Genomic DNA, 17872 nt, shown 5'->3' on the forward strand with positions numbered 1-17872 from the left:
GTTTTTCTTCATGTATTGGGTCAGGCCAGGGTGTGGCATGGGGTTTTTGTATTGTGGTGTGTTTTGTCTTGGGGTTCTGGTGTGTATGTATTGGGATTGTAGCTAGTGGGGTTATCTAGCAAAGTCTATGGCTGTCTGGAGTGGTTCTCAATCAGAGGCAGGTGTTTATCGTTGTCTCTGATTGGGAACCATATTTAGGCAGCCATATTCTTTGAGCTTGTCGTGGGTGATTGTCCTTAGTGTCTTTGTTCCTGTCGCTGTGTTAGTTGACAAGTATAGGGTGTTTCGGTTTTCGTTACGTTTATTGTTTTTGTAGTGTTTGTGTTATTTCGTGTTTTACGTTTGTTTGATTAAACATGGATCGCAATCTACATGCTGCGTTTTCGTCCGACTCTCCTTCACCACTAGAAAGCCGTAACAGAATCACCCACCACCAACGGACCAAGCAGCGTGTCAACAGGCAGGAGCAGCCGAAAGAGGAGAGGCAACAAAGGCAGCAACAGCGGCGCAATGAGGATTGGACATGGGACGATATATTGGATGGCAAGGGTTGCTACACATGGGAGGAGATCCTGGCGGGAAGGGATCACCTTCCATGGGAACAGGTGGAGGCACTTAGGAGAGCAGAGGCAGCCGGAGAGAGGAGCCGGCGATACGAGGGAACACGGTTGGCAAGGAAGCCCCGGAGTCAGCCCCAAAAATTTATTGGGGGGGGGCTCACAGGGAGTATTGCTACGCCAGGTAGGAGACCTGCGCAAACTCCCTGTGCTTACCGGGGGGCTAGAGAGACCGGGCAGGCACCGTGTTATGCAGTGGTGCGCACGGTGTCCCCAGTGCGGGTGCATAGCCCGGTGCGGTATATTCCAGCTCCTCGTATCGGCCGGGCTAGAGTGGGCATCGAGCCAGGTAAGGTTGGGCAGGCTCGGTGCTCAAGAGCTCCAGTGCGCCTGCACGGTCCGGTCTATCCAGTACCACCTCCACACCCCAGCCCTCCGGTAGCAGCTCCCCGCACCAGGCTTCCTGTGCGTGTCCTCGGTCCAGTACCACCAGTACCAGCACCACGCATCAGGCCTACAGTGCGCCTCGCCTCTCCTGAGCTGCCGGAGTCTCCCGCCTGTTCAGCGCAGCCAGAGCCTTTCTCCTCTCCTGCGCTGCCGGAGTCTCCCGCCTGTTCAGCGCAGCCAGAGCTGCCAGCCTGCATGGAGCAGCCAGAGCTGTCAGTCTGCATGGAGCAGCCAGAGATGTCAGTCTGCATGGAGCAGCCAGAGCTGTGAGTCTGCATGGAGCAGCCAGATTGTCAGTCTGCATGGAGCAGCCAGAGCTGTCAGTCTGCATGGAGCAGCCAGAGCTGTCAGTCTACATGAAGCAGCCCGAGCTGCCAGTCTGCAATGAGCTGCCAGTCTGCAAGGAGCTGCCAGTCTGCAAGGAGCTGCCAGTCTGCACGAAGCTGTCAGTCTGCAAGGAGCTGTCAGTCTGCAAGGAGCTGCCAGTCTGCAAGGAGCTGTCAGTCTGCAATGAGCTGCCAGTCTGTAAGGAGCTGCCAGTCTGCAAGGAGCTGCCAGTCTGCACGGAGCTGTCAGTCTGTAAGGAGCTGTCAGTCTGCAAGGAGCTGTCAGTCTGCAAGGAGCTGCCAGTCTGCAAGGAGCTGCCAGTCTGTAAGGAGCTGCCAGTCTGCAAGGAGCTGCCAGTCTGCACGGAGCCGCCAGAGCTGCCAGTCTGTAAGAAGCCGCCAGAGCTGTCAGCCTACATGGAGCAGCCAGAGACGCCAATCAGCGTGGAGCAGCCAGAGACGCCAATCAGCGTGGAGCAGCCAGAGCCGCCAGTCAGCATGGAGCAGCCAGATCTTTCAGTCTGCCAGGATCCGCCAGTCAGCCAGACTCTTCCAGATCTGCCAGTCAGCCAGACTCTTCCAGATCCGCCAGTCAGCCTGACTCTTCCAGATCCGCCAGTCAGCCAGACTCTTCCAGATCTGCCAGTCAACCAGACTCTTCCAGATCTGCCAGTCAACCAGACTCTTCCAGATCTGCCAGTCAACCAGACTCTTCCAGATCTGTCAGTCAACCAGACTCTTCCAGATCTGCCAGTCAACCAGACTCTTCCAGATCTGCCAGTCAACCAGACTCTTCCAGATCTGCCAGTCAACCAGACTCTTCTAGATCTGCCAGTCAACCAGACTCTTCCAGATCTGCCAGTCAGCCGGGATCTGCCAGTCGGCCGGGATCTGCCAGTCGGCCGGGATCTGCCAGTCAGCCAGGATCTGCCAGTCGGCCAGGATCCGCCAGTCGGCCAGGATCCGCCAGATCCGCCAGTCAGCCAGGATCTGCCAGTCAGCCAGGATCTGCCAGTCAGCCAGGATCTGCTGAAACCACCAGCCAGCCAGGATCTGGTAGATCTACCTACCTGCCTGAGCTTCCTCTCACTCCTGAGCTTCCTCTCACTCCTGAGCTTCCTCTCACTCCCGAGCTTCCTCTCACTCCCGAGCTTCCTCTCACTCCCGAGCTTCCTCTCACTCCCGAGCTTTCTCTCACTCCCGAGCTTTCTCTCACTCCCGAGCTTTCTCTCACTCCCGAGCTTCCCCTCAGTCCCGAGCTGCCTCAGTCCCGAGCTGTCCTTCAGTCCCGATCTGCTCCTCAGTCCAGTGGGGTTCTGGGTGAGGACTACTAGGCCATGGTCGGCGGCGAGGGTGGACTATCCAGGGACGCGAGGAGAGGGGACTAACCCTCTGTTCCCCAGTGGGGAACAGAGGGTTAAATAATGAACAGGTAATTGTGGGATTGAAATCAGGTGTGTACAAAAAAGTCAAAACAAATGGAAAATGAAAAGTGGATTGGCGGTGGCTAGAAGGCCGGTGACGTCGACTAACGAACGCCGCCCGAACAAGGAGTGGGACCAACTTCGGGGAAAGTCGTGACACAGTGACAACCATAAGGGTGAGTGTTATACACTGTTATAACTCTAAAACACACTATTATCATGGATATAAATCAAATTTCAAATCAAATTTATTTATATAGCCCTTCGTACATCAGCTGATATCTCAAAGTGCTGTACAGAAACCCAGCCTAAAACCCCAAACAGCAAGCAATGCAGGTGTAGAAGCACGGTGGCTAGGAAAAACTCCCTAGAAAGGCCAATACCTAGGAAGAAACCTAGAGAGGAACCAGGCTATGTGGGGTGGCCAGTCCTCTTCTGGCTGTGCCGGGTGGAGATTATAACAGAACATGGCCAAGATGTTCAAATGTTCATAAATGACCAGCATGGTCGAATAATAATAAGGCAGAACAGTTGAAACTGGAGCAGCAGCACAGTCAGGTGGAAGTTGAAACTGGAGCAGCAGCATGGCCAGGTGGACTGGGGACAGCAAGGAGTCATCATGTCAGGTAGTCCTGGGGCATGGTCCTAGGGCTCAGGTCCTCCGAGAGAGAGAAAGAAAGAGAGAAGGAGAGAATTAGAGAACGCACACTTAGATTCACACAGGACACCGAATAGGACAGGAGAAGTACTCCAGATATAACAAACTGACCCCAGCCCCCCGACACATAAACTACTGCAGCATAAATACTGGAGGCTGAGACAGGAGGGGTCAGGAGACACTGTAAGAAATTGATACCCCCATACAATCCAATGAGACATTTTGACAAAACTGGTTTTATTTCACACTGCTTTTTACATGCTTGTCTTCTTCATTGGTCCTTTCTCGATGAGCTGGTTTCCTGTAAAAGGTTGCTATGTCAGCAGCATCAATATCAACAGTGGACAAAAAGATTAATGTTGGTGTTTATCACTAATGTCTAATGTAGGAAAAAGGACACAATTGTATAATGACTGAATAGTGTTCTGGTGCAACTGTGATGCCCTTTTGATTGTCGTCAACGATTGGGTGCAGAGATGTAGCGGAGTCAGGCGCAGGACACAGGTTTTGAGCAACACAACGGAGTTTACTCAAAAAGTCAGGCAAAAATTCCAAATAGGAACATACATACAAACTAGCACATACAACAACCACTAAAGACACCAACAATCACAGACAGAACAGAAATGTATGCCAGAGAGTTAAATAAGGAACATGATATGGGAATTGAAACCAGGTGTGTGTAATACAGACAAAACAAAACGAAACTGAAACATGGATCGGTGGTGACTAGAAAGCCGATGACGTCGACCGCCGAACATCACCCGAACAAGGAGAAGGGCCGACTTAGGTGGAAGTCGTGACAGTACCCCCCCTTTGACGCGCGGTACCAGCCGCGCGCTGACACCGGCCTCGGGGACGATCCAGAGGACTGGACGCAGGGCAATCCGGGTGGAGACGGTGAAACTCCTGTAGCAATGAAGGATCTAGGATGTCCTCCACCGGTACCCAGCATGTCTCCTCCGGGCCGTACCCCTCCCACTCCACGAGGTAATGAAGGCCCCTCGCCCGACGCCTTGAGTCCATTATGGCTAATAAGGTATATGCTGGGACCCCCTCGATGTCCAGAGGGGGTGGAGGAACCTTCAGCATCTCAGACTGCTGGAGCGGACCAGCCACCACCGGCCTGAGAAGAGACACATGGAATGATAACAAACCTTGTTCAGTCTCCTCAGGACTTTAAATGGCCCCACAAACCGCGGACCCAGCTTCCGGCAGGGCAGGTGAAGGGGCAGGTTTCGGGTCGAGAGCCAGACCCGGTGCATACACCGGGGCCTCACTGCGGTGGCGGTCAGCACTCACCTTTTGCCTCCTGGCGGCCCGTTGTAGCCGCACATGGGCAGCGTGGGCAGCATGTCTCCTCTGAGTGCCGAAACCATTCAACCACAGCAGGAGCCTCAATCTGGCTCTGATGCCATGGTGCCAGGACCTGGCAATAGGACCGCAGAAACCTACCCACATCATGGTTGAATCTTTCCACCTGCCCGTTACTCTCGAGGTGGAAACCTGAGGTAAGGCTGACCGAGACCCCCAGGCATTCCATAAACGCCCTTCAGACTCTAGACGTGAATTGGGGACCCCGATCAGAAACTATATCCTCAGGCATCCCGTAGTGCCGGAATAGGTGGGTGAACAGGGCCTCCGCAGTTTGTAGAGCCGTAGGGAGACCGGGCAAAGAAAGGAGACGGTAGGACTTAGAAAATCGATCCACAACGACCAGGATTGTGATGTTACCCCGCTACGGGGGAAGATCTGTCACGAAATCCACCGATAGGTGTGACCACGGTCGTTGTGAAACGGAAAGGGGTTGTAATTTCCCCCTGGGCAGATGTTTAGGTGCCTTGCACTGTGCGCATACCGAACAGAAGGAAACATAAACCCTCACGTCCTTAGCTAAAGTGTGCCACCAGTACTTCCGAGCAAGGCAGCGAACCCTCCGAGCGATGCCATGATGACCAGAGGAGGGTGACGTGTGAGCACAACAGATCAAACGATCGCGGACATCAAACGTAACGTCCAGACGCCCAGCTGGACACTAAGGGGGAGTGGGCTCTACACGTGAAGCCCGCTCGATGTCCGCGTCCACCTCCCGTACCACCGGTGCCACCAGGCGAGAAGCTGGAATTATGGGAGTGGGATCCGTGGACCGCTCCTCTGTATCATACATCTGGGACAGTGCATCTGCCTTAACGTTCTGGGAACCTGGTTTGTAGGAAAGGGTGAAAACAAAACGGGTGAAAAACATGGCACACCTTGCCTGGTGAGCGTTCAGTCTCCTCGCTGCTAAAATGTACTCCAGTGCGGTGGTCAGTCCAAATGAGAAAAGGGTGTAGCCCTCTCAAGCCAATGTCTCCACGCTTTCAGAGCCTTGACAACAGCCAATAGCTCCCGGTCCCCCACATCATAGTTTCGCTCCGCCAGGCTGAACTTCTTAGAAAATAATGCACAGGGGCGGAGCTTTAGTGGCGTACCCGAGCGCTGCGACAGCACAGCCCCTATTCCTGCCTCGGACGCGTCCACCTCAACTATTAGCGCTAAGGAGGGATCAGGATGAGCCAACACGTGAGCCCAGGTAAACAGAGCCTTCAGGTGACCAAAAGCCCTGTCCGCCCCAGGGCTTTTGCACCGGTCCCCCCTTCAGCAGTGAGGTAATGGGAGCCGCTACCTGACCAAAACCCCAGATAAATCTCAGGTAGTAGTTGGCAAACCCTAAAAACCGCTGCACCTCCTTTACCGTGGTTGGAGTCGGCCAATACAAACGGCTGAAATGCGGTCATTCTCCATCTCTACCCCTGACACTGAAAAACGGTACCCTAGGAAGGAGATGAACTGTTGGAAGAACAGACATTTCTCAGCCTTGACGTACAGGTCATGTTCCAACAGTCGACCAAGCACCCTGCGTACCAGGGACACATGCTCGGCGCGTGTAGCGGAGTATATTAGAATGTCATCTATATACACCACTACACCCTGCCCGTGCAGGTCCCTGAAAATCTCATCTACAAAGGATTGTAAGACTGATGAAGCATTCATTAACTCGTACGGCATGAAGAGGTACTCATAATGCCCAGAAGTGGTGCTGAATGCTGTTTTCCAGTCATCTCCCGCCTGGATACGCACCAGGTTGTAAGCGCTCCTGAGGTCCAATTTTCTGAAGAAGCGCCGCCCCGTCACTCGGTCATACTGGCTATGAGCGGTAGCGGGTAACTGTATTTTACCGTGATCTTATTTAAACTTTGATAATCAATACACGGGCGCAAACCTCCATCCTTCTTCTTCACAAAAAAGAAACTCAAGGAGACAGGTTAGATGGAAGGTTGAATGTATCCCTGTCCCAGAGATTTGGTGACATATGTCTCCATAGCCACCATATCCTCCTGTGACAGAGGATAATTTTTTTACAGAAGGCGAGTGCCAAATCGGCATATTCGGGGGGAATGTGCATGGTGGAAACCTGGTTTGGACTTTCCACCATAGTGGCACCTAAGGAAACACCTATACACCTCCCTGAACACTGACAGGACCATCCCTTGAGAGCCCTCTGTTGCCACGAAATAATAGGATCATGAGAGGCCAACCAGGGAAGACCCAACACAACAGGAAACGCAGGAGAGTCGATCAGGAAGAGTCTAACTCTCTCCTCGTGACCCCCTTGCGTTCTCATAGCAATGGGCGCTGTGACCTCCCCAATTAGCCCCGACCCCAAAGGGCGAATAACTAAGGCATGTACAGGGAAGGGAACATCAACAGGAACAATAGGAATCCCTGATCTATGTGCCAAGGAGCGGTCAATAAAGTTCCCAGCTGCACCTGAATCTACTAGCACCTTATGCTGGGAATGTGGGGAGGACTCAGGAAATTCTATAGGTAACCACATGTGTGCAACAGGGGGCTCTGGGTGAGTTGTGTGCCTACTCACCTGGGATGACCCACCAGTGCTCCGCCTGCTACCTCGACCTCCTGGAGAACCACCCCAGCACCGACCAGCAGTGTGCCCTCTGCGGCCACAGCTGGTGCAGGGAATGGTCCCCCCTCCGGTCCCCCTCATAGCAGCCCCTCCCAACTCCATCGGTGTTGAATCCAAGGTGCTGGGAAATGGAATGGGCAGACCCCGATCCAGACATCCGTGGGAGGCCAACAGGTTATCCAGCCGGATAGACAAGTCCACCAGCTGGTCCAGGTTGAGAGTGGTGTCACTGCAGGCTAGCTCCCTACGAACGCCCTCTCGTAAACTACACCTATAGTGGTCGATCAGGGCCCGCTCATTCCATCCCGCACCAGCTGCCAGAGTTCTGAAGTCCAGTGCGAACTCTTGAGCGCTCCTCATCTCCTGTCTCAGATGGAACAATCTCTCTCCCGCCGCTCTGCCTTCAGGTGGATGATCAAAAACTGCCCGGAAGCGGAGGGAGAAGTCCTCGTAGTCATCCAGAGTCGGGCCTTCCCTTCCACAGATGAAAGCGGCGGGAGAAGTCCTCGTAGTCATCCAGAATCGGACCTTCCCTTCCCCAGATGGTAGCGGCGGGAGAAGTCCTCGTAATCATCCAGAGTCGGGCCTTCCCTTCCCCAGATGGCGTTGGCCCACTCCAGGGCTTTTCCAGTCAGGCAGGAGATGAGGGCGCTCACTCTCTCGCGTCCCGAAGGGGCCGGCTGAACAGCTGCCAGGTAGAGCTCCAGCTGGAGTAGGAACCCCTGCCACCCGGCAGCTGTTCCGTCATACCCTCCCGGGAGCGAGAGCCGAATCTCACTGGGTCCTGACGACGGAGGGGTGGACATCGGTGTAGGTTGAGGTGCGGGCGGAGGTGGTGATGTAGGATTGACAGGAAAGTCTCCTCTCTCCCATCTGTCCATTGTTTGCAGCATGCAATCCATGGCTGTCCCTAGACTGTGTAACATGGTCGCGTGCTGCTGGACGCGCTCCTCTACTGGGAGAGAAGGGCTGGCTGCACCTGCTGACTCCATTGGAACGGTCTGTGATTGTGTTAGCGATTGGGTGCAGAGATGTAGCGGAGTCAGGCGCTGGACACAGGTTTTGAGCAACACAACGGAGTTTACTCAAAAAATCGGGCAAAAATTTCAAATAGAAGTATACATACAAACTAGCACATACAACAACCACTAAAGACAGCAACAATCACGGACAGAACAGACGTGTATGCCAGAAGGTTAAATAAGGAACATGACATGGGAATTGAAACCAGGTGTGTGTAATACAGACAAAACAAAACAAAACGAAACTGAAACATGGATCGGTGGTGACTAGAAAGCCGGTGACATCGACCGCAGAACGGAAGTCGTGACAATTGTGTATGTATTAAAAGTGCTCCCAGCCCCTGATTTCTGAGTAAGAGGGCGTCTCCTGGAAACGGTGGAGGGTGAAGTTGGCCTGCAGGCGCCCGCCATCCACTGCACACTTGGCCAGGTGTTGGCGCACCAGATCCAGGGCGTGGCGTGAGGGCAGAGAGGAGGAGTAGTTGCCAATGAAGGCCACACCGTAACCGTAAGGGTTCTGCCTCCTGGTGTGGTTGCCAAGGTGATGCCAGCCGCACCCCTCGTAGATGTACCCGTCAGAACCCACCACAAAGCTGAGGGAAACATACATTTAGGAGTTGGAGTGATTAAACAAATTGCATTATCTCACAACCCTGATTCTTGTTATAGCATCTTGTTATTATATTTTGCTTCAGGTTATACTGTGTAGCATCATGTTAAGATTTGCTATAATATGACTGCTTCAGGAATTGTAGGCTGACACAGCACACTTGTATCCGTCTATGAAGCTTAGTATAAAGGGTTTGTTAATATCTGCGAATGGATGAGGGGGTCAAAGTTCACCTATATCCGATGTCGGCCCAGCCGTTGTCTTCTTGGTGGAAGCGCTGCATGGCGCTCTTGCTCCTGGTGCACTGCCTGAAGGAGTGACAGGGCCTGTCTGGCTCGTAGGTGTGGTGGATACACAGGAAGGGGAGGGTCAGGGCAAGAGGGAAGGGAGGGTTTCGCCCCCCAATGACACCGTGGGATGATAGGAGGGCAGTCTGGAGAGGAGAGGTTGAACCAGAGTAGAACAGGTTCAATTACTCTTCATGTTTACAGACCAATATTCTGTAGACTTCAAATGAATAGCCATTTATCACCTACAATTTCATAATTACAGGGGTAAAGGTTCCCTCTCTCCTTCCCTGAGACTCACCCCAGTATCTGTGGACAAATTCCAGCATTACGTTTCTCAGTGCATTTTTCCACCCCTGTATCCTTGGCTATCCACTGAGTGTCCTCCAGCCTCCACACCAGGTATAGGGTCTCCATCACCTGCCTCTGGGTGTCCAGGGTGCCCAGCAGGGCTTGGGCAATCTCTCTACGCTTGGGGCCGATGTGGCTGGATACAACCCCCAGGTCTTGACCCTCCAGGACATGGTTGTAGTAACCCTTCAGCACCTCGCTGAGTTTACCAGGCTGTTCAGAGGGGACCAGGCTGGCAAGATCCATGCTCAAAATGGACCCATCCATTCCCCTGTTGGCGAGGGCATCGGTGGCTAGGGTGAGCACCCGCGACATCTGGAACAATCTGGGGTGGGTCACGTTGTCCCAGCAGCCGTCCTGGAGGCTAAGGATTTTGGCCAAGGTGAGGGGAAACATGCCTAGAAGCATGGGAGCGATGGCCACTGTGGTGCCATCTTGGGTCCGAACGACCCCTCTCTCCTCACCATGGTCCTTCACATAATGGTGGATGGTTTGTCGAAGAAGCCAAAGAGAGTGGTGTTGAACACGGAGGTGTGGGTGTGGCTGATGTTGTTGGAGGCCCCTAGGAAGTGCAGGGTGAATGGGTCCTCATGTCTTGCCGTCCTGCGTATCCTCCTCATTTGAGACATCTGATCTGATGCTATCTTAACAATGGGAAGCTGAGACATTTCACAACTCTGTCTAGGGGCCTGTCTCATTCACCAGTTCTATCAACTATTCGGATCAAACTTGAAATTCATACATTAACGACAACAAGATGTAGAATATTTATTGAATGACATTTAATAGAACATCATCACCATCTGTGGGTCATCTGACACAGATACATGTGGTTGTTTGTGTTTAGTGGCTGTTGGGCTCAGTTTCCTGTCTAAACCAGTGGCACTTCCTGCCAGCCAAACAGGTTTGAAAGACTCTAAACCACTTCCTATGTTGATGCTACACAGTTGTGACACATGCACCTGTTAAATACTTCAATCTCACACACTGGTCAATGTGTGTTTCATGAGATTGTGAGTTTGAATTGGACCGACAGCCAAGAAATCTGATCCAACACCATTGGATAGGTGAAAACAGGTTTCCACAATACAGTTCTCTCTGATCAGTGCCAGACCAGAGAACCATTTTCAAAGTACTCTCCTTTGAGTTGTGGAGCCTCCTTTGAAATGTCTCCTTATGCAACCTAAAACTGACTTAGAAGACATACTAGCAACTTCCAATAGCTTTGTCAAAGCCCCACCACAACAACCATCATTTATCTAAACCTTTACTCAGAAACACTGGAGGGCACTATTACACCAATACAACTGAACTGTTGTCAGGAGATACATTTGAACATACTTTAACACGCTATTTTAAATCCCTGCGTTGGTTGCCTGTAGTTTTATAATTGAATTTAAAGCACCACGTGGCCCTGCACCTGAGTACGTGTCTGATATGCTTTTAAGATACTGTATCTGCCCGGTCGGTCCCTCAGATCCTCTGTCACGGGTCTTTTAGTTGTTCCAAAGGTGAGAACCAAAACGTGTGGTGAGGCTGCCTTCAGCCACTATGGTCCTGGCCTTTGGAACAGCCTGCCGGAGGATCTGAAGGCCTCAAACTGTTGTAATTTTGAAGAGCTACTTATTAGCCGTGCTTTTGCTTAGTCCTACTATCTATTTTACCATTGTATATATCTTATTTATTTTCATTTATTTTAGTGCATTAGTCTCATGTCCACTGTGATTGTTTTACTCTTTTCATTTCTCATTTTTATATTTCTAACCTTTTATTTTCTATGCATTTTGAAATGCATCATCTGTAAGAAATGTGCTCTGCAAATAAAGTTGTGATTTGGTTTTGATTAGGAAAATAGCCCACAGTAGAGCCATTCAACCACAAACCTACATTCATACCCAAAGTGTCTCAAATGATTTCGTACATATTTTCGAGCGTGTAATGCAGTAATACTGTGATTTAATGCATACTTAAGCACCTCTAAAACAGCTTAATTGTCTGGATCATTAATTAGTAAGTGTTCTTTAAAGCATTCTTCATACGTACATCGTAAGTCATATGAAAAACACTCATGAAAACAGGTTTTTTATTGTGGTTCAGATCCCCATTATTTTTTATTATTAAAAATATGGCAGTTGGAAGCAAAGTGGGAGATGGTGAAGAAAGTGTTGCCCGGAGTTGTGTGTGCTTGAGTCACTCCTCTTTGGGGAGACTGTTGGTGCATGTGAAGAACTTCCACACACGTCGGAAGAATCGAAGAACGCCATTTTTCTTCTGCTTCTTTGTGTCACTGCGCACCACTTCCACTGCGTTCGACACCTCGGGCACTCCGCTGCACACCTCAGGAAGGCTCTCGTTGGATGCAAAATAGGACTAAACAGACCATGCAGAGCAGTGCAAGAGTAAGAACAACACATATGTCCTTTAGCTGTTTCACAAAACATACCACAGACATCCAAAGTCAAAGATTATAGTAGCTAATTTATAATATTGTCCAGTTTCAGACAACCCTGATGCACCCCACTTAGAAAGACAGCTGACCTTTCATTCACGAAACAGGCTTCTTGTTCCTTACCTTTGGGAGTCTTGCAATCATATCATTGAAGTCTTTGGTCAGCTGATCTTCCCAGCCCTCCTTCAGCCACCCTTTGGATTTCATCACCTTGCTGAGGACATTTTCAGTGTCCCGAAGTTCTTCAGCAGCCTCTGTCTTTGTATCACTGGACACCTCTTCCACTGCGTTTGGTGCCTCAGGCACCTCACTGAACACCTCACTGCACACCTCAGGACATCCACTGTACACTTCAGGCATTTCACTGCATACCTCTGGACCTCCACTGAACACCTCAGGCACTCTAATGCACACATCAGGACGGCTCTCAGTGGATAGGAGCACCACCTTGCTTAGGCCATTTCCAGTTTTCAGAAGATTTCCTGTAGCCTCTATCTTCATTGTGTCACTGCACACCTCTTCCACTTCGTTTGACACCTCAGGACCTCTGCTGCACACCTCAGGAATACTCTCGATGGATCCGAAATAGGGCTAAACAGACAGCGCGTAATGAAAGAGTAAGGAAAACACATCTGTCATTTAAAAACAAAAACTAGGTCAAAGATTATAGTATCTCATTTATAACATTGTCCAGTTTTAAACAACCCTGATACACCCCACTTACAAAGACGTTTGACCTTTTTAATTTACAAAACAAGATTACTGTTCCTTACCTTTGGGAGATTTGCAATCATATCATTGAAGTCTCTGTTCAGCTGATCATCCCAGTCCTGCTTCAGCCACCCTTTGGGGTTCACCACCTTGCTGAGGACATTTCCAGTGTCCAGAAGGTCTTCAGCAGCCTCTGTAGTCTTTGTGTCACTGGACACCTCTTCCACTGCGTTTGACACCTCAGGACCTCCGCTGCACACCTCAGGACCTCCGCTGCACACCTCAGGACCTCCGCTGCACACCTCAGGACCTCCACTGCACACCTCAGGACCTCTGCTGCACACCTCAGGACCTCTGCTGCACACCTCAGGACCACTGCACAGCTCAGCCTCTCCATTGCACACCTCAGCATGGCTCTCGGTGGATAGCTGCACCACCTTTCTCAGGCCGTTTCCAGTGTTCAGAAGGTCTCCAGTTGCCTCTGTCTTCTTTGTGTCACTTGACACCTCTCCCACTGCATTTGGCAACTCAGGCGCTCCACTGCACACCTTTGGACCTCCACTGCACACCTTTGGACCTCTGTTACTCACCCCAGGCACTCCACTGCACACCTCAGGACCTCTGCTACACATCTCAGGAAGGCTCTCAGTGGATCCGAAATAGGACTAAGCAGACAATGCAGAGCAATGAAAGAGTAAGAACAAAACAGATATCTGTACTTTTTCACAAAACATACCACAGACATCCAAAGTCAAAGATTATAGCAGTTTATTTGTATAATTGTCCCGCTTGAGACATCTCTGATACACCCAACTTGCAAAGACACTTGACCTTTCATTTCCGAAACAGGCTTCTTGTTCCTTACCTTTGGTAGTTCCGTAATCATATCATAGATTGTTGGGGTTAGCTGATCTTTGCAGCTCTCCTTCAGACACCCTTTGGGCTTCACCACCTTGCTGAGGACCTTTCCATCTCCAGCAGCGTCTTTCTCCACACTGACCAGGGCCAGCGACTCATCCTGAAAGTCCACCACATTGTTATTCGGAGACTCCTCTGAATCCTCCTCATTGGTGTTGTCAATGTCAGCAGCCCCAGCGACGCTGGACGGGCACTTGGTCTTTGGACTTTTCTCTTCAATTAGAGTTTCCTTTGAAGAGGTCTCAGGGAGCTGTAATTGGACAGAGACATTCATAACTATCCTATAGCTACTTCACAAATACAACAAACCAAAGACATCCAACGTTGACTGTGACCAACTTTGAACACCATATTATACACAGAAATGACAAAGATGCTTGACATTTCATTAAAAGAAACAATATTGGCATTGCAGATGGCTCTTATGTCTTACCTCAGTGGCCTGGCATGTCTCATCCTTTAGGTGCAAGAAGTTCAACTTCCAACACTCCTCTTTCAGAAGCTGGATGGCTTCGTTGGGCGCCGTGTCCACGGTGAAATCAGAAATCCTTAATTCATCCTGAACTCTCTGGCAACTGACCAGGAGAACTCTCTCTGTCTCCTGTAATTCCAGGCCCCTCTTTGCATCCCAAGTCTATGTAACAACATAATATGTAATTAACATACTGTTGATGTATCGGGTGAGACTGGACACTGGTCCATCATTGAAATGATGGGAGAAATTATTAATTTGAACTGATAGCTGCTGTTTTTCTCTTTTGGTCCAAAAATGAGCTTGCTGATATCTTAAGGGCTTTACAGTGGGTGTACTGTTTGCTCTACATAGTCCTCACCAATTCAGCTACACAGACCTTCCTCCATCTCTTCCATGTCTCTGTCTCACGCCTTCATGTGAATATGGAAATGTATCAGACTATGTCTGTCTACACTATCTATCAAACTATTGCTGTCGTCTAATATATTTTGATACATTAGTGTTATCATTTACACTTGTCTAATGATGTGATAAACTCAAGTTACCTAAATGAAGTATAACGTTTCGTACAATTCAAAAATAGTCTGAGAACACTGCACTCACTCCAAGAAGACTCTTTTCCCTGCCAGGAGCCAGGCCTTCATTGGTCTCAGAGGGAGGTCCAGCGGGAGTCTTCCCTGGGCTTTCAGTGTACGGAATTGCCTCTTGAGCATTTTCTGCAATAGAGTCTTCAATTAGTGACTTAACCATTTAGAATGTGGCAAGCAGAGAGTGATATGAATTGGTTCATGGCACAAACTAACTGCTCCTCCATGGATGATCGATAAATTGGTTGTATAGCTAACAGATTCGATATGATCCAAGTAACGTGTTTTTCGAAAATGTCGAATGCGTGCAATATCGGACTTTCTCATTATGGGAAGACCTACTTACCTTACTGAGAACAGGAAAAAATATACGATTTTGTGATTGACTTGAATGAAGAATTCGCGTTTGCTATCGATATACTGTCGGCTGGTTGTGATTGTGAATAAATTAACCTCTGAGTAATACACATAGAATTAGGAATTCAAATGTATGTTATTGGACATTGTGACGAGCATGGAATTCTAATATAGATTCTATTTCTATGGTGACACGTTCCTTATTGCGCACAACGTCGTACATTTCTAAGCACATTTATTTATCCTGTTGTATCATTTGCCCCTGGCCAATCCTATTTCTCCCTAATGATTACAGATCCTGTAACATTTTGACGCGATGTCACTGGGAAAAAAACGTAAATTATGAACGTTTGTTGACATTGGCAATTCGCATACAAAAGGGTTAGAGAAATATATAAAACATGCAATACAATATTAAAATGTGTTGGTTTAAAAATCGCTTCAAACTTGAAGACCACAGGCTATTTAAAGTAGGCGATATTAAATGAATTACAGAATCAATCAATACGATTTACAGTATGCTTAGGTATCAACCATGACTAGTGGTGGATATTTATCATTATACTGTACTTTTAATACATTGAAAGTGTATGAAAATAGCCAAATCAGTGATGATTGAACAAATATGCCATGATTGTTAATCCATGCTGATAAAGCAAATAAATATGACAAAATTTTACAAAACACAAAATGAATAAGAATATTAAAAATAATGTTCAATGCTTTGAGTTTACAATCATTTGATTGAAATAGAGGACAATTTGTTTGTATGTTTAACTCTGCCTGTTAACACGCTGGATGATTCAAAATCCATTGAAGAGCTTGAATGATTTATTGACGAAAGATACTTACGAACTCAAAAGAAACATGTCGCTGGTTTCGGAGGATTCAAGGACAAGGACATCCAACCCAATCAATAAACAAACCAAAACCAAGTTGGAAAATAGGTATCAACGATGGAACGAAACCATCCCTTAGTAAGACGGTGCGTGGGGAGAGGTTTACTGATATGGATGTTGACTTGTTAAAATCCATCAATGAAAGGCTTGCCAAACTTGATATCTTGGATATATTACGAGAGGACATCAATGCATTATGTGCTAGTCTAGAATTCAGCCAACGTCAGATTGATGATCTAAGGAAAGAGAACACTGCGCTGAAAGGTACTGTAGACTCTATTCATAGCAAGGTGGAGGTGGTGCAAAGGGAGAACAAACAACTTAAAGAAACCTTGCTTGATGTACAGTGTCGATCAATGTGGGACCATCTAATATTTTCAGGGATACCGGAGAATGACAACAACAGAGGCTGTGAGGACACATTCCGAGACTTTATGTCAACTCAACTAAAACTGGCCACTGATGTGCGTAATGCCACTTTCTCCAGAGTCCATAGAATAGGTAAAGCCTCTGGAAATAGGCCACGGGCTATTATTGCATATTTTGACAAATTTAAGCAAAAGGAAATGACAAAGAACATGGGCAGAGAACTCAGAAACACTGATTTTGGAATGAATGATCACTTTCCCATCGAGGTCAATGAAAGGAGAAAAAAACATATGTATCCCATCATGAAGGAAAAGCGTTGCCTGAATCAACGAGTCTCCATGGTGATGGATAAACTTTATATCAATGGGCAATTGTATCGGGACTCTGGAGTAACTCTCTGTCTATTTTCATTTAATGTTCAAATCTTAGTTAGTCTGTTCTAGTGTATCATGACAACTTCAACTATAATGAATACATGCTCTATTGATCTCCACTTGATATGGAAAGGGCTGCATATAGCTCAGGTTAATGTATGTAGCCTTCCTAAGAAAATGCATGAGGTTTTTAACTTGGTCAACATAAATCATATTCATATTTTGGCTTTGACCGAAACGCATGTAGATGCCTCTGTAAACGATGGGCAATTGAACATTCATGGATATAGTCTACTGAGAAGAGACAGGAATAGGAATGGTGGGGGTGTAGCACTGTACATTCAGAATCACATACCTTTTAAGAGGAGGGATGACCTTAATGTATGTCAATTAGAAGCACTATGGGCTCAGGTACATCTGCCTCACCAGGCAGCCATATTGGTGGGATGTGTGTATAGACCTCCTAGCTCTAAGGTGTCCAATTTGGATGACTTATGTACTGGGTTTGACCAGGCCACAGATCGCAACAGAGATGCATTTATCTTGGGTGATTTTAATATAAATTGGAAGGATCACAATAATTCAAATAGAACTAAATTGATGAGAATATGCTAAGAACTGTGGTTTGAAACAAATGGTTAATGATACTCAATTAAGTTGGGCCATCGTTCAGACACATGCATTGATCTGATTTTCTGTTATATACCATTGCAATGCTTAAAAGCCAGAGCAATGCCAGTGGGCTGGACAGACCATAATATTGTGATCATAACCATGAACACTAAGGTTCCAAAGAATTAAAGGGATGAACTAAATCACGCTACAGGAATGTTTTATTGATGTTCTCACTGAGGTAATGGACCATCATGCCCCACTATGAAAGAGTACAGTTGGTGCTCGTCCATCTCCATGGATTGATGATGAACTGGGTGAGGCTTTTTCTCAAAGAAATATGGCAGAAGTCTTAGCAGCCAAGTCAAATTTAGAAATTGATGAACAGAATTATAGAACATTACGTAGTTATGCAGTTAAATTGAATCGAATGAACAAAAAGTTATTTTACTACAATGCTTTTATTGATTGT

At 48.2% G+C, this 17872-nt stretch overlaps 1 protein-coding gene and 1 pseudogene across 1 annotated transcript; both read right to left on the reverse strand.

Moving 5' to 3' along the window:
• Positions 1 to 8723: 8723 nt before the first annotated feature.
• Positions 8724 to 10278, reverse strand: LOC116376214 (N-acetylmuramoyl-L-alanine amidase-like; annotated as a pseudogene).
• Positions 10279 to 11185: 907 nt separating this feature from the next.
• Positions 11186 to 16299, reverse strand: LOC116374805 (uncharacterized). Its single transcript, XM_031829641.1, has 8 exons — positions 15999 to 16299; positions 14806 to 14918; positions 14561 to 14612; positions 14161 to 14361; positions 13675 to 13977; positions 12872 to 13474; positions 12222 to 12689; positions 11186 to 12019 (listed from the first exon to the last, which is right to left on the reverse strand). Exons 2-8 carry the CDS (start codon positions 14913 to 14915, stop codon positions 11840 to 11842), a joined length of 1917 nt encoding a protein of 638 aa, XP_031685501.1. The 5' UTR covers positions 14916 to 14918; positions 15999 to 16299; the 3' UTR covers positions 11186 to 11839.
• Positions 16300 to 17872: the final 1573 nt, after the last annotated feature.

Source organism: Oncorhynchus kisutch, linkage group LG1, assembly GCF_002021735.2.
Source record: "Oncorhynchus kisutch isolate 150728-3 linkage group LG1, Okis_V2, whole genome shotgun sequence".
Taxonomy (NCBI): Eukaryota; Metazoa; Chordata; class Actinopteri; order Salmoniformes; family Salmonidae; genus Oncorhynchus; species Oncorhynchus kisutch.